We start from the raw sequence: 13,680 nt of genomic DNA, 5'->3' as shown, positions 1-13,680 counted from the left end.
GGAAATTTAATTTCCTGCTTTGCTGGTTAATGCCACAGTCCCAGCCACAACAAAAATCACTTTTCCTTAAAAGGAAAGTAAAAAACCAAAAATCCACGAGAGAGTTCATATGTCTATTGGCAGAAGAAACAGACCTGCATATCATGATGAATTAGGATCTTTACAGTTGTCTTGTACCCTATAAACCAGGTTTTGAAACACCACTGCACACATGCAAAGAGCAAGCTGTGAGAGGGACAGCATGATGCTAAACGCTTTTCTGGTGAAATCTGGTCAGATTTTATAGAAACTGTGGGAACATACCAGAAGATTGTTGAGGAGAATTATAAACATGCTGAAGTGATCTGCAGCTGAGGTGTAGAAAAACACATATACCAATTGTTGCTCAGCTTTGTTTGTTGGCTAAGTTCAATGTCTGTGTTTCAATAAGAGGCATGAGATAGACTTACAGGCACTCAAACAAGCTTGAGATTCCTTCCCTGCTGTGGAAAAGATCACAGCAAGGAGGTAATCTATACCTGTGACAGCCCCTGAAATACAGGTGAAAACAGCAGGTTCAGAGATCCTCTAGCAAGGACTGAGCAAGAACTGAGTTCTCTGGTGTCCCTGCTCATGTGGCTCTGCCTAGGTGCTGCTTTGGGGATCCCTAGTTTGACAAGGCAATGGAAATGAATTTACTGTTTTCATTTCAATCAGTGTTCTGTGGTCATCCCTGGGTCCTGTATATGCCAGCTCACACAGAGACCCAAACAGGCCCTAAGCAACCATTATCTTATCATTCAGCTTATTATTATTCATGGACTTGCTTCTGCAATGGAACACATCCAGCCACATCCCTCACTGACATCGCAGGTAGAAGATCCATTTCACCTTTCTCATTTCTGAAAGCCAGACTGCAACTTAAAAGCTTGCAAAGGTAATTAATTCTCATGCTGAAGGGATGTAAACAGGCAGGCAATAGCAGTAGCCACACCATGGCTTTCTATTACCAGTTACCTCTATTGAGCACGAAGAAGCTGCTTGCCAGACAAATATTCATAGAAGCCCAACTGAGGATCTGCATCAATTCCATCCATTTTTGGATCACTACTGCTGACTCACCACAGAAATGCTGCCTCCTTGCACTGAAAGGTCACAGACTCACTGTGACTGGATGGCCTCTGTTTCATCTGCATATTTAAAAGGCAGGTCAACATCAAATTCCCAGCAGAGCGCTCAGGGTTTTGCCCAGCTGAGCCCTGAAAGGCTCCATATGTCCCATTGCTGTTACCCATATCTTGATTCCCCCTCCCTCTCCCCACATGTGAAACCCCTCCAGCCTGCAGGCCAAGTATGAACCATTAACCACCACTCTGAGCCTGATGATCCAGCCAGTTATTACCCACACACAGTCTGCCCATCGAGACCGTAATGCCCCAAGTAGCACATGAGGGTGGTGTGGCCAATGTCAAGGTAGGTTACATCTATCACTTACCTCTCATAGAAAAATCTAGTCATCTCAGCAGAGAGGACAAAGTCAGTCAAATATTATTTATCTCTGGTACATCTATGCTTGCTGTTCCAAATGACCTTTCTCTCTATGCTCCCAGAAGCAACCTCTGCTAGAAATGATCTGCCTTTTGAAGACAGGTGGGACATTTCTCCTAAGTTATCAGGGATCTTTGACACCTGGGAGCTTCTAAAGCTGAAAGTGTGTGAGATCACTCTGATGTCACCTACCACACGAGTGCTTCCCTCCTGATCCCACACCCTTGTATGGGTTGCCATTTCCAAGAGATCCTTGGATCAACCTTCTTTCACTGCTGGTAGTTTGACAACACAGAGGCTTGGACGACTTTGATTGTGAAAACTGAGTCAAAGAAAGCACAGAGTACATCTTACCTGCATCTGTGGTCACTAAATCACTCACCCCATTTGTTGATGGGACACGTTTTCCTTGTTCATTCATCTACTACTAATGTAGCAGTGAGATCTGTTCTTGCTTCCTTTGATATTCCTTGCAATTGTTGACTCCAGAAGATCTTTGGCTTACCAAAGATGCCCCCAGAACATTTCAAAATTTCTCTTTCAAAGGCCATTCTTGTTTCTATCTCTTGTATACTGCTTATTTTTGCACTGGAGCTCAGCCATGAGTTATGTGTGTGTAGCTAAGCCAGTCTCCCAACATATTTATTGCTTTCATGAGTAGAAGGGTGAGGTGTTACTGTGCTAAGAGGAGGCTGACCTTAAAGACCCAACATGCTGAACCTTTCAAGCCAAAGTAAATTACTGTCTGCTATTTCTGTAAAGGCTTTACCTTCCAAAATTTAATTACCTGCATTTAGAGGTTTCCAGGTGTTAAGAGGGTAATGACTTCAGACCAACCTTATATATTGAGCTATGTGAAAAATCTCAGCCTTGCATGTAAAGTCTCATGCAACACGCTCAAAGCATTGCTACAAGAGTCAGAGACTGTTACATGTGCCCACACAGTGGTGACACCTCGGCTGCAGAAAGATGTGCCCAGTGTTTCCTGCTTCCAATGCATTGAGCTCATCACATAGCAGGGCAGATGACAGAAACAAGGGCGTGGATCCGAGACCTGTGATTATCATCTGAGAGGGCAGGTGCAGAGCAACACATTTCTCAGGCTTGAAACCAAGAAGAAAAGAAGGCAGGAGCTGAGGATGAGGAGATCATATCTATGGTGCAGCTGAAGCAACATGTACAGCAATTGGCAGAGAATTTGACTAAAAACCAAATCTCAACTTTTTCCTGAGGGAAAATTGCAATTGCACTTTCCATGAACACATGCACAATGAAAAATGCCCAAAATGCTGACCTGCTCCAAATGAAACAGGCTGGACTCAATGAAGTTCCCTTTCAATTTGTTTTTACCCAAACCAATATCAAAATATGAAGATATTTCAGAAAAAATCCTATTATGTTGGTAGATCATTATGGCTGCACAACTGAAGCTGCAAACAGCTGGAAAGGCCTGATCAGCCTTAACCCTCTCTCCTTGCTCTTCTCTTATTAATAACAACCCTTATTGCTTGACTCTGATTGTGGGAATTAGTTTATTTCTGTTCCTACCATACTCTTTAACATTTACATTGAGTATGCATCTCAAATGCTCCACTTACACCAGGTTTGCAAAAACACTTGAAGTGCTGCCCGCATTTGTGAAGAGAGAGCAAAGAAATTACAGGAGGCCTTTACAACATACAAGAAACTTACTGCCATGAGAACAGTTGCATGGCACATTCCTCTCATGATTCTCTTTCTAAACAATCAGTGTTTTCTTTGAGATGGTCATTAGGTAATAAATGACATTGGAAAGCAGAAAAGAGATGTAAGAAACTAGGGTGCCAGGAGCATGGAAAGGACTGAGACTGGATGCTGGAATATTGAACCAAATAGCTAAGTAGAACAGCTAGGAAGAGATTCAGATGTAACAGGACAGAAGTTAAACAATTTCTGAATTTTGGACCCTCCAAATATTGGAGACTATCACATTTTTGGGCCATCAGATAAGTGGGCCAGATGTTACTGTGTTGGATCTCATCCCAGGTTCTTTTTTGCTTTCACACAGGAGCTTGAAATCCTTGGAAAAGCCTATAGTCTTATTGACTACACGTTTTTTCCAAGCTCTGCCATTTTCAGTGCAGAACATAAAAAAAAAAAGAGTTTACAAATAGCTTTATAATGTCTTGGAGGCTAAAGCATCCAAGAAAATAATCTATCGAAGAAATTGAACTGTTGCATGTGTTTTATAGGGAAAAAAGTTCCCACTAGATAAACATATTTACTGTTTTAAAAATACAATGTCCCCTATTATCGGTACCAAATCAACAGCAATATAACAGCAAAGAAACCATCACTAGGAAAATACCTTCTCCTGGCCAATACAGTTACATAAAAAAATAGGTTAGCTACTGAATTGTGCTTTGGGCAAAGGCAAGCCCAGACTATGGATTCTGGAAGAACACAAAGCATTTGCCTCTGTTAAAAGCATGAACAAAGTGGAAGACATGGTCCACAACCCATCTCCCAAAGTTTAGGTCTTACTATGGCCTAGATTCCAAAGAATACCAGGATGCAGCATGGCTGTGGGGACATGGTTAAGCCTGATATCCATTAGTACATGGAGAGTCTGTGCTGTCAGCTAGAATTGAGTGAACCTGACCTAAAAAAATCATAGAAGCTATCTGAACGAGCAGTCCCATCCCAAAGCACTCTAGCACTTCCCCAAAAGCAACAGCTTCTCTTCTGGTAGGATGCTTCACTGCTTCTTTATCACTCAGCTACCTCCTTTCTCTCCTTGGCGGGCCACAGATTGCTAGAAGCAAAGAGAGCCTCCCTGCTCCCCCATGTTTGATCATCCCTAATTACCTTTCCCAACCCTTAAACAAAATCCTTTCTTTAGAAACCCAGGGGGTTTTGTGGTATCAGAATTGCTTCTCTATTTCTATTAAGCACGCAAAGACACACAAAATGTTCTTACATCATTATGATGCAAAAGACATTGTTCCTGAGCAAGTATTTTCAAAAACAATGTTTCCAAAGCCAGCATTTCCTGAAGCCAGTGCTTCCTGGGGGCTTCCTTGGAAAAAAAGGGTTTATAGAGCTGATTGCTGCAAAGCCTGATGTTCCAGTCAGACAATTGTACAGGCCTAGAAACCTTCACTGTGCCATTCACTCGCTGCAATCTCTGCACTATCTCAAATCTCTCTCAAACCACAGCATCTCACCCTCCTCCCCTCCTTGCAAAGTAGCACAGCTGTAACTAAGCCCAAAAGTTTTGGAACGATCACAAGTCTCGGAACAGCATCACCAGCCACATCCCCTGAATATGCTAGCACTATATTTCTGCTATATAAGGTGTTTAATGGTCAATTAATTTACTGCATGGGCAGTAAAGTACATAAATGTGTGTATCAGAGTGTTAGGGGCAATGGGGGCAAGGTGGCTGAAGAACAAAAGAGAAAGAAGGAAGAATGACTGGAATTAAGAGAAACCTGGAAGCCTTGTGGAGGCTTCCTTGTGCACCAAGCTGCCACATTCCCTGTCTCTCAGATCCCAGTTTCTAAAGTGGGAAGCACACCCCAGCGAGGAGGGGCCAGTGTGAGTGCACGGAGGAGTGTGTGCACAGCTCCAGCAGTGAGGCTCCTAAACACACAGGGAGGAAGGAACAGAATCTGCTCCTGTAAAATAGCATCAAGCATAAGCACTGAACAGGGTGAGGCAGCTGGGGCGGGGAAACAGACCAGACAGGAATGGGGAGATTCCTGCCAGGAGTGAGATTCCTGGTTCATTCAGGACTCTTGTATGTTATTGTTTCCTTCTTTCTGTGTTTGGAGCAGGAAGAAAGGGGAAATGATATGTAATTGTGAGCACAGGGCTCGACCTAGACTTACCAAATCTGCCTTTGACAAGCCTCCTGAACTTTCTAAGCCTTCACTTCTTCACCGCTTCCCTCAGCCATGGATGGCATTTACAAGTGGCTCAGTGCTGCTGTCAGGTGTCACACAGCAGGGTAAAACACTTTCTCCTCCGACCATGTGGTGCTTGTAAGACTTCACTAATCTTGTAGGTGCATCTAATGTCCTTCATTTCTTTGCCACCCCTTTCAGACCAATATTTATTTCCTTTTGTTTGCTCATGCTCAGTAATATTAGTCATTACTTCTCTGCCTGTTTACTACCCTTTTTTTATTAAGGAGGAAATCCTAATTAATGCCCTTCTGGGATTTCAAAATTACTTATTTGCAGCAGGTTAGCAGTAACTGAATGGCAAAACTTAGTCCTTGAAATCTGTCACAAGCGGAAAGCAAAGACTTAGAACCCCATTGTGGCAAATAGCTAATGTACAAAATGACAAGGAGGTGTATGAGATATACAAGAGGATACTGAATTATGTTTCTGGAAGCAAATCCAAGAAAGGTCTTTTTCAATCATTGTGCAAGACTTTTTTGCTTTCCTCATCCAACGCAAGCCAGTGATTGGGAAATACTCATACCAGGGGAGACACCTAAAGCCAGACAACCATTAAGCATGACACTGGGCGTGCCCTCATTAGAGTGCTAAGGCGTGTGAGAGCCCCATTTAGAGAAAGATAAAAGATAGCAGTTTATTTGTAAAACAGCAGAGCCCTCGCCACAGTCCTTGTCCAAAGCTTCCTAACCCAATAGGGATGGTTAGGTGAGTGCACAGGCTCCACCAGCACTCTTCTCCATCCCCCCTGTCACTACCACACCGTGCTGTAAAGCCAGCCCTCTTATAGTCACTACAAGACTTTCTCCTAATGATCACATCAAGATCCAGAATTAGGACATTCCAAGACAGACAGCAAGCTCCCAGTCAGAACAGGTATCACAGAGAGACAACCTTTAAGATTTGGGTTCTTTTTGTAAAAGTGTACTTTTAGATTTGTTCATTCTTCAGGATGTTACATGCCAACAGTTCTACAAAACATTCATGTATGTGAGAAGTGCTGCTTCAAAGAGAACAGCCTAAGAAAACAGAAAGTAAACTGGCTTGGATTTTAAGCAGTCCAAGGCTGGATAGCAGGCATCAGTAAAGTGTGGGGATCAGCTACGCCATCCCTGCATAAATGTAAACATCATGAAAAGGCAGCTTTGCCTGCCTACGTACTTCTGTTGTTATAGTTGTACAGCAACAAATCACACTTTAAAAATTACACACACTTGAAGCTGACAAAACAGCTTTCCACTAGTGATTAATCCATTGCAAAGTCAAGTCCACCACCGGTTAAGCTTTAGAAGGAAGTTACTACTTTGTTTGTTGTGTTTGTTGTGTTTGATATGAACTAGACACTAAGTCAGTCCATGGGATCAACAGCATTTGCATGAGCATTCCCAACTCTCTCTACAGTTCAGGAGAGACAAAAGCAGTGCTAAGTCCCAAGATTACAAATTCACACACAAGCCTAATCCATACAAGCTGTTCAATGGACACTAAGATGATCATAAAAATGGCTTAATAAGTAATGTTGCAACTACCTATTTGTTTTCAATATTGAGGCAATTAGGGTAAACAATTAAACCTTACCTTAGTTCCTTTAGTGATTCCATTTTTCTTAGATATTCCACTTTTTAAGAGGTTATTCTGTTTCTGATGATGATGATGATGTAGATGTCCATTGCACACAGCACTGGGATTAGCCATCTGTTTAAATTAGTCAGATTCTCAGTTCTTAAGGGTGTCTCGGGTCTTTCTACTGTAAAAAAGACAGTGGGATGAGAAGATAAAGTTCTTGGTTAAGGCCTGAAAGGTATCCAACTGGTCTGTCAGGATTTTCCAGGATGAGAGGAGGAACTATCTTTTGCAATCTCTTCAAAACATAAAACTTTCTTTCATACAGCTTCAGCCCCAGCAAGCTAGAATGTGAAATACATGGCAGGAGGTGTGCTGTTAAAATCTCTGGAAATTACTGCTCCTTGCTGGCTCTTGCATGAACACGGCTCCTGTGAGTCAACAAGGCTGCTGCAGCTATCAAGAAGTGGGTGGATTCAGAGGCGGAGACACTTAAAGATACATTACCTCTTAAATACCTCCAAGGGAGAAACTTCGTTTCTTTTCTCCGAATTACACTCCGCGTAGAGTGAGGTCACTCCGTAAAAACTGCCAGCATGTTTTGAAAATTTTAACAGTGTAATCTGTAAAATTACATGGTTCATCTCAAGAGTATTTTAGCTGAAAACCAGTAGTATTGCCCTGAGTAAAGCAGAGAAAAACGTCAAAAAATTTCTTTTAATCTCTTCGTATATGAGTAGCATGACAGGCATTATACCTGCAAAGAAATGGAAAGCATTTTAGTAATAAAATGAAAATTTATCTGGAGCTAGATACTACAGACACATGCCCAAGTATTCACTAGAGTGAACTGTCCCTTTAAACTCAGTTTGGCAGTAGTAGGATAAATGGCATGCTGTTACAATGAACGGGAAACAGATTTTTATAAAGCCGATTAATTTAGTTTTAAAACAAGTCAGTCTTTAATCACATGTGAAACTACTAGGACAACTAACATACATCCTTTCTTTTATGAAAAAAAGGTTTTTAATTGTAAAAATGCATGACTAAAATTCTCATGCTTCAGATTTTAGTGACAAAAAGTAAAAGTAGAAACCTCTCTGGTAGCATTTAATAGAATCTCTTCCTCCCAAAATAATTCAAATTAGTGTGGAGATAGCTTACAGGAAAGCTGTACTATAATACCAATTTTGACAAACAGTTAGGAGGAAAGGCTGGCAGAATAAAAATACATGAAGTTCTTTAATTAGAAAAAATTGCTATGGCATCCTGGCAATGAAATGTAAGTTATATACAGAAAGAGCAGCCTAGAACTTGAGTATGTGGAATGCAGGAGACGAAATGTTAAACAAACCACTGTGAAAATACACAGGGAAACACACTGTGTTGGTTTTGAAAACTTATCTTAGACACATATTAAGTTGCCAAAATATATTTTCTTCTTTGAAGTAATTTGCAAAGTGAGATATCATCAATGTACTAGAAAACTTTTGGGTCCTGCTTTAGAGTGATCTAAACTTAAATTAATAAGACTGTAGTATTTTGGGGGAAGAAAATAACCTCTTAACTGATTAAAATGACACAGAAGCAGTAAAACACCAAAATGTTTTGCCTCACAGTTTTACAAGATTCACCATTAGAAATCAGATTTTTGAAAGTTTTATCTTTTTGGTGCTTTTCCTAGGCAAGAATACCTCATTTCTGTATGAATTAGTTATGTTTAGGTTTCATTAAGGCATCTGTAAGTACAGCTCACTGACATATGAATTGTGAATATAATCATGTCAATTATAGTGGCAAAATGGATTGTTGGTCTTAAGTGGCTAAGAGTTCATATTTGCAAAGAAAAAAGAAGACTGAGGTGAGGATAAGCCTGCAGGAAAAGTGTTTGGTAATATCTCCTGCACACCTACCCCCTGTGGGCTGCTGATAAATGGAACAAGGTCATGCAAGGCATTATTCTCTCTGCACCTGGCAAGCCTCACCCATCCAGGAGCTTTCTTCATTTGGGAATTGTGTCCTTGATTGTCACAGCAAGCCAAATTCCTTTAAACCATGCCATCTGCTCAGTCAGTCACTGATCATCTTCCCCCTGGTGTGATAAAGACAAGGACACTCACCAGAGTAGGGCTGCTCCCCTTAGCAGCTTCCCATGTCCCAGCTAGCACTTCTGCTCTTCCCAACAGGCTCTGCACCTTTCAAGGCACAAAGCAATAAAATTAACATCTCATATGTGTTTATTTTTCCTCCCCAATTAAGTTCATGAGGGAAGTGGAACCTCCAGTTAAAACAACAGTTCAGATAATGCAAATTCTGTTGCTAGTTCCTGGCTCTAGGTTTGTCCTTGTTATCTGTTTCAAGACACATGAAATTACCAGGGTCCTTACATGAATAAAATAGCAAGTTAAATGTGTTATGGGAATTTTAGTTTTCAATGTCTATATTGTTTAAGATAACAAACAAATAGAACTTTAAAAAATACCCCATTTAAATAAGCAATTAAAAAAATAAACTCAGAGAAGAGCTGCCCATTTGGATATCTGTTAACTATGACCTAAAAGCCAGGGCTCACAAAACAAATACCACTAGAAGCTGACTAAAATTCCTACCCTGATCCTATTCAGAGGAGAAGATTTATAGAAGGGATGAGTCTGACCAAATACGCAAAAATTATCTGTAAACTGAATGTGGTATTTCTTGTGAGGAAAAAAAAATCCAAACAAACAAAAAAAACCCCCAACAACAACATCCCCCCTCACAAGAAACCTTCTCAAGCTCTCCCAAAACCTAAACAAACAAAGAAAAAACTCCACAACAACCCAAACCAAAAAATAAGCAGAAAAAAAGCCAAAAAACCAACCAAACAAAAAACCCAAATCAAACCAGAAAAAAAAAAAAAACACAACAACAACAAAAATCATTGTGCCCTTCAGAACTCTATCTTACTCAAAGCCATCTCATCTATTACTCAGGCTTCTACATACATATCTGTCATGTTACCTGTTACCTGCATCTAAATCTATTACTTAGATGTATGAGGATCTGTGCTGGACACTGGGGGAAGGACTCAGTAATTGTCTGCTTTGCAACACCAAAACCACCACTAGCAATACCCTATTTTTATTGTTCTGGGAAGTGGAAGGAAATCATCTGCTCTGTTGACTGTACAAGAACTGCATGTATTTAACTGCAGGGGACACCAATCCTACTAAGATTGTACGTGCACTTCTCTTTAGTGGCTTGGCTACTGGTCATTCTTCATACTTTGACAAGAAGATGGTGAATTTCTAAGACTACAAGCAGACACACACCATGTTCTACAAAAATGCTAGTAAAGTTTCCAAGATATGACTACAATTACTATAAATATGTAGGAAAACCATCAATGGATTCCCAGGTTCTAGGTTATGAATCCCCAGGTTCTAGTTTTTATTCCTTCCTTTGTCATCATCCTGTTAACACCATTGCATTTTTGCTAAGTCACACTGAAATTAGGAAAAAAGTCCTTTTGAAATGCTCTGAGACAAATTGCTGAGGAGTATGGTGAAAAAGTGAAGTAAAATATATGCAGTTTAATTAGCCAAGGTTTCACAAGAGAGCAGAGAGAACAGAGAGGGGTAGGGCTCTAAGTAGTCTCTCAGTGTTTGATGAAAAACACTTTTGTGATAAAAATTCCAGTGTTACATAGGACAGGTTAAAAGGCTGGACTCTGCTGGTGCACTCAAGAAACAGGGACAAAACATTCTATTAGATTCTGGCCCAGTCAGACATGCAGTGTCATTGTAGTGGTCACAATGTCCCCATTTAAAATAACAATACTGGATTTACAGTGTCCCCATTTACAATAGCAGTACTGCATTACCTACCAATTAAAAAAAAAAAAAGTTGCAAGAAAGCATGAGAGCTCGTCCCAGAAAACTGTCATGTCATAAGCTGGAAGGATTTCGTAGGATTCCTGCTCATTCCAGAGTACAGTTACTTACAGCAGTGTTGTGAAATGGTCTTGCAATCTCACGGCAGGACCTTGATAATTTCAGTTCATGACAGATTCCCAATTACATACTACATGAAACAACAAGGGTCCAAACAAAGACACCAGGTTTATGCTTGTTTTCAGTGGACAAATACCCATGTCAAAGAAGAGCTGAAGAAACCCAGAATCCAAATCTATTCTTCTGTCAAAATCCAAGATTCTAGGAGTGTTTAAATTGGCAGCAGAGCATGACAGTAATGAAGGACACAGTAAAAACCACCTTTTTTGTTCTCACACTCCTTTCCCTTAAAACAGAAATCCATCTCATAAATTCTGTGTACCACTGATGACCTATACTTAAAATTTATGTATGTGGACACATGGATGTTGGAGGCAATTCCTGCCTTGGATGTGTAGAAGACTTCATGAACAAACAGGGAGACACCACAACAACAAAGCAAGAGCAAGTACCAGCCACCAGCTGGTCAGTCACCCCCAGGGTGTCTTTTAAGTCATCCACATTTCACCAGCACCAGCTATAGACTAAAATCACTAAATCCTTACATGGAAGAACCCCCCCATCTGTGTTTGTTTCTTTACACCCTATCTAGCAATACACACGTGGGATTGAGTAGGGATATGCCACTACACCTGGAAATAAAACTGATACTGAGAGATGCCTTCAAGTGCCCCTGTACAGCTTGAAGGATACAAGAATAGTTTGATATTGGTCAGAGAATAATCTGGAGCAACTCAGAGCCATGGCACAGGTGGACACACGCAACCAGTGTTGCAACAGGGCAGGGCATGGTACAACAGGCAGGGCTCCTCTGTGTCTGGCAGGTCCACACAGTCCCTGCAGAGCCCTGGGGCTGGCACAGCTGCTTCTTGACACCTCTGCACCTCCTTGCTCTTCATGGGCCACAGTAAGATGACAAGACAATGCTTGAAAACCTTTAGCATTTAAAGATGCCGTCAGCCTGGTTTCTTAGGCAATATTACCAGAACCAGTTTTCTGGCTGCATCTGGGTGACAACAAGCTTTGAGTACTCCTAGCAGCAGGAAATTGTTGGGATTTTCTGTCTGATACAAGGGTCTGATTGATATATGATACACAAATCTGGTAAGGAATTCGTACTTAACCCAAGGACAGTTGTAGAACTTGTGACCTTTATCTCCTTTCAAGGATTAAGTCTTCATAAATTGCACAATTGATACAGTTCTGTCCTTATCTTCTGATACAAAAATAAAATAAATCTGACTAGAATGTCATAATCAGATAAAACCAACATAAATTCAAAAAAAATCACACCAGGACAAACCCCCCCCCATATAGCAGCTAAGAGCCTGCTGCAAAAATCCAGCAGCAAGTGCAAGAGAGCCCAGTGTGCCTTCTGCTCTATCTTCTTGCAGTTACAAGGCCGATGCCATTACTACACTCTTATGTGGAAATTTCTTATAAAGTTGAACCTGCAATTCTTACTCCTTTAATAAAATAGCTTAGATAGCTAGACCCACTGATGCCAATAGAACTGCTCAGCCAAGCCAAAGGCTAAAAAAACAGTTTACAAGCACTAGGTAGAGGCAAAATCTCTTTCATGGGACATTTCTCTACTGACTTCTTTCAGCAGCAATATGATCCATAGCCATGCAACCTCTAGAGCCATGCAAGGCAGATTTCAGTTTACTTTTCCAAGACCTCTGCCAGTCAGGCTGATGAATTTGTTGAGCTCTGCCATTTGCTGAGAACCAGCATGGTATTGTCATTGTTTCCACTGGACATGATGAATGGAGCAGGGGCAGCTCTGTGCCATCTGTTCCTCCTCTGTGTCATCACCACGTTGATTCAGACAAGGCATTCTCCACCACAAACATCTGGAACATTAAGACAACTGATACTTAACCAGGTAGACAAATCTCATTATTATTATTATTATTACTAATAAAACTGAACAAAACAGACATAGCTTTAACCTATGTTTAATGATGAAATGTCAGCCTCTGAACAGGAAATTATGAAGTCATTTCACACAAAAGTTAAAAGTTATTGCTTATTGTTCTTGTAATATAAATTTTCAGTGCTTCCAGAAGCCTGAGATGTATGCAGGCCCAGATGAGAATTTGTGATGCTACTCAGTTGGGAAAAAAATAAAAAGTAGCATTGCAAAATACCCCATTTTTTAATCTAACAAGTGGCTCTGTTTTGCAATTCTTACTCATTCACTGAAGCACTTCATTGAATTAGACCCAGTGAGGTCAATAGCCCTACCCATGCAAGTAGTAGTTATGCTTCAAAACCTTTTTATTAGCATTACTAAACTTATTGATATGATACAGTAGATTATTTGCCTTCCCCATTGCCAGTGAACAAATCATTTCAAGACATGCCACAGAATTAGATTTTTGTGTTAAATGTGACTCCATACATGGGCTCTCTGGAGACTTATTTCCTCTTGTCACTGCCTACAGTTCTGTTATTCACCATTTCAGTTTTGTTCATCCTATCTCTTAGGGAAGTGCAGGTTGAGAGAGAAAAAATCCAAACAAAACTCCAAAACCTGTGTTTGCCAATTATGGTAAAGAGGTGGTAGCTGTGTTGCCTTATAAAAACTTTATATTTTTTGTTCAGTTGTCTCATGATACTTTATTATGGTTGACATTAGATATTTT

The 13,680-nt window shown here is 40.6% G+C and overlaps 1 protein-coding gene across 1 annotated transcript in view; it reads right to left on the bottom strand.

The window, feature by feature from the left end:
- SPTLC3 (serine palmitoyltransferase long chain base subunit 3) overlaps positions 1-7,595 on the bottom strand; it is an 81,622-nt gene extending 74,027 nt beyond the window's left edge. Inside the window, exons 1-2 of the mRNA XM_005428042.2 lie at positions 7,545-7,595; positions 7,053-7,221 (exon numbers count right to left, since the gene is read on the bottom strand). Coding sequence (XP_005428099.1) covers positions 7,053-7,169 — 117 coding nt within the window. The 5' untranslated portion in view covers positions 7,170-7,221; positions 7,545-7,595. The remainder of the gene's footprint in view (positions 1-7,052; positions 7,222-7,544) is intronic.
- Between the last annotated feature and the right edge of the window lie 6,085 nt (positions 7,596-13,680).

The sequence above is a fragment of the Geospiza fortis genome, unplaced genomic scaffold (genome assembly GCF_000277835.1).
Source record: "Geospiza fortis unplaced genomic scaffold, GeoFor_1.0 scaffold185, whole genome shotgun sequence".
NCBI lineage: Eukaryota > Metazoa > Chordata > Aves > Passeriformes > Thraupidae > Geospiza > Geospiza fortis.
This window is presented reverse-complemented; position numbering and strand designations above follow the sequence as displayed.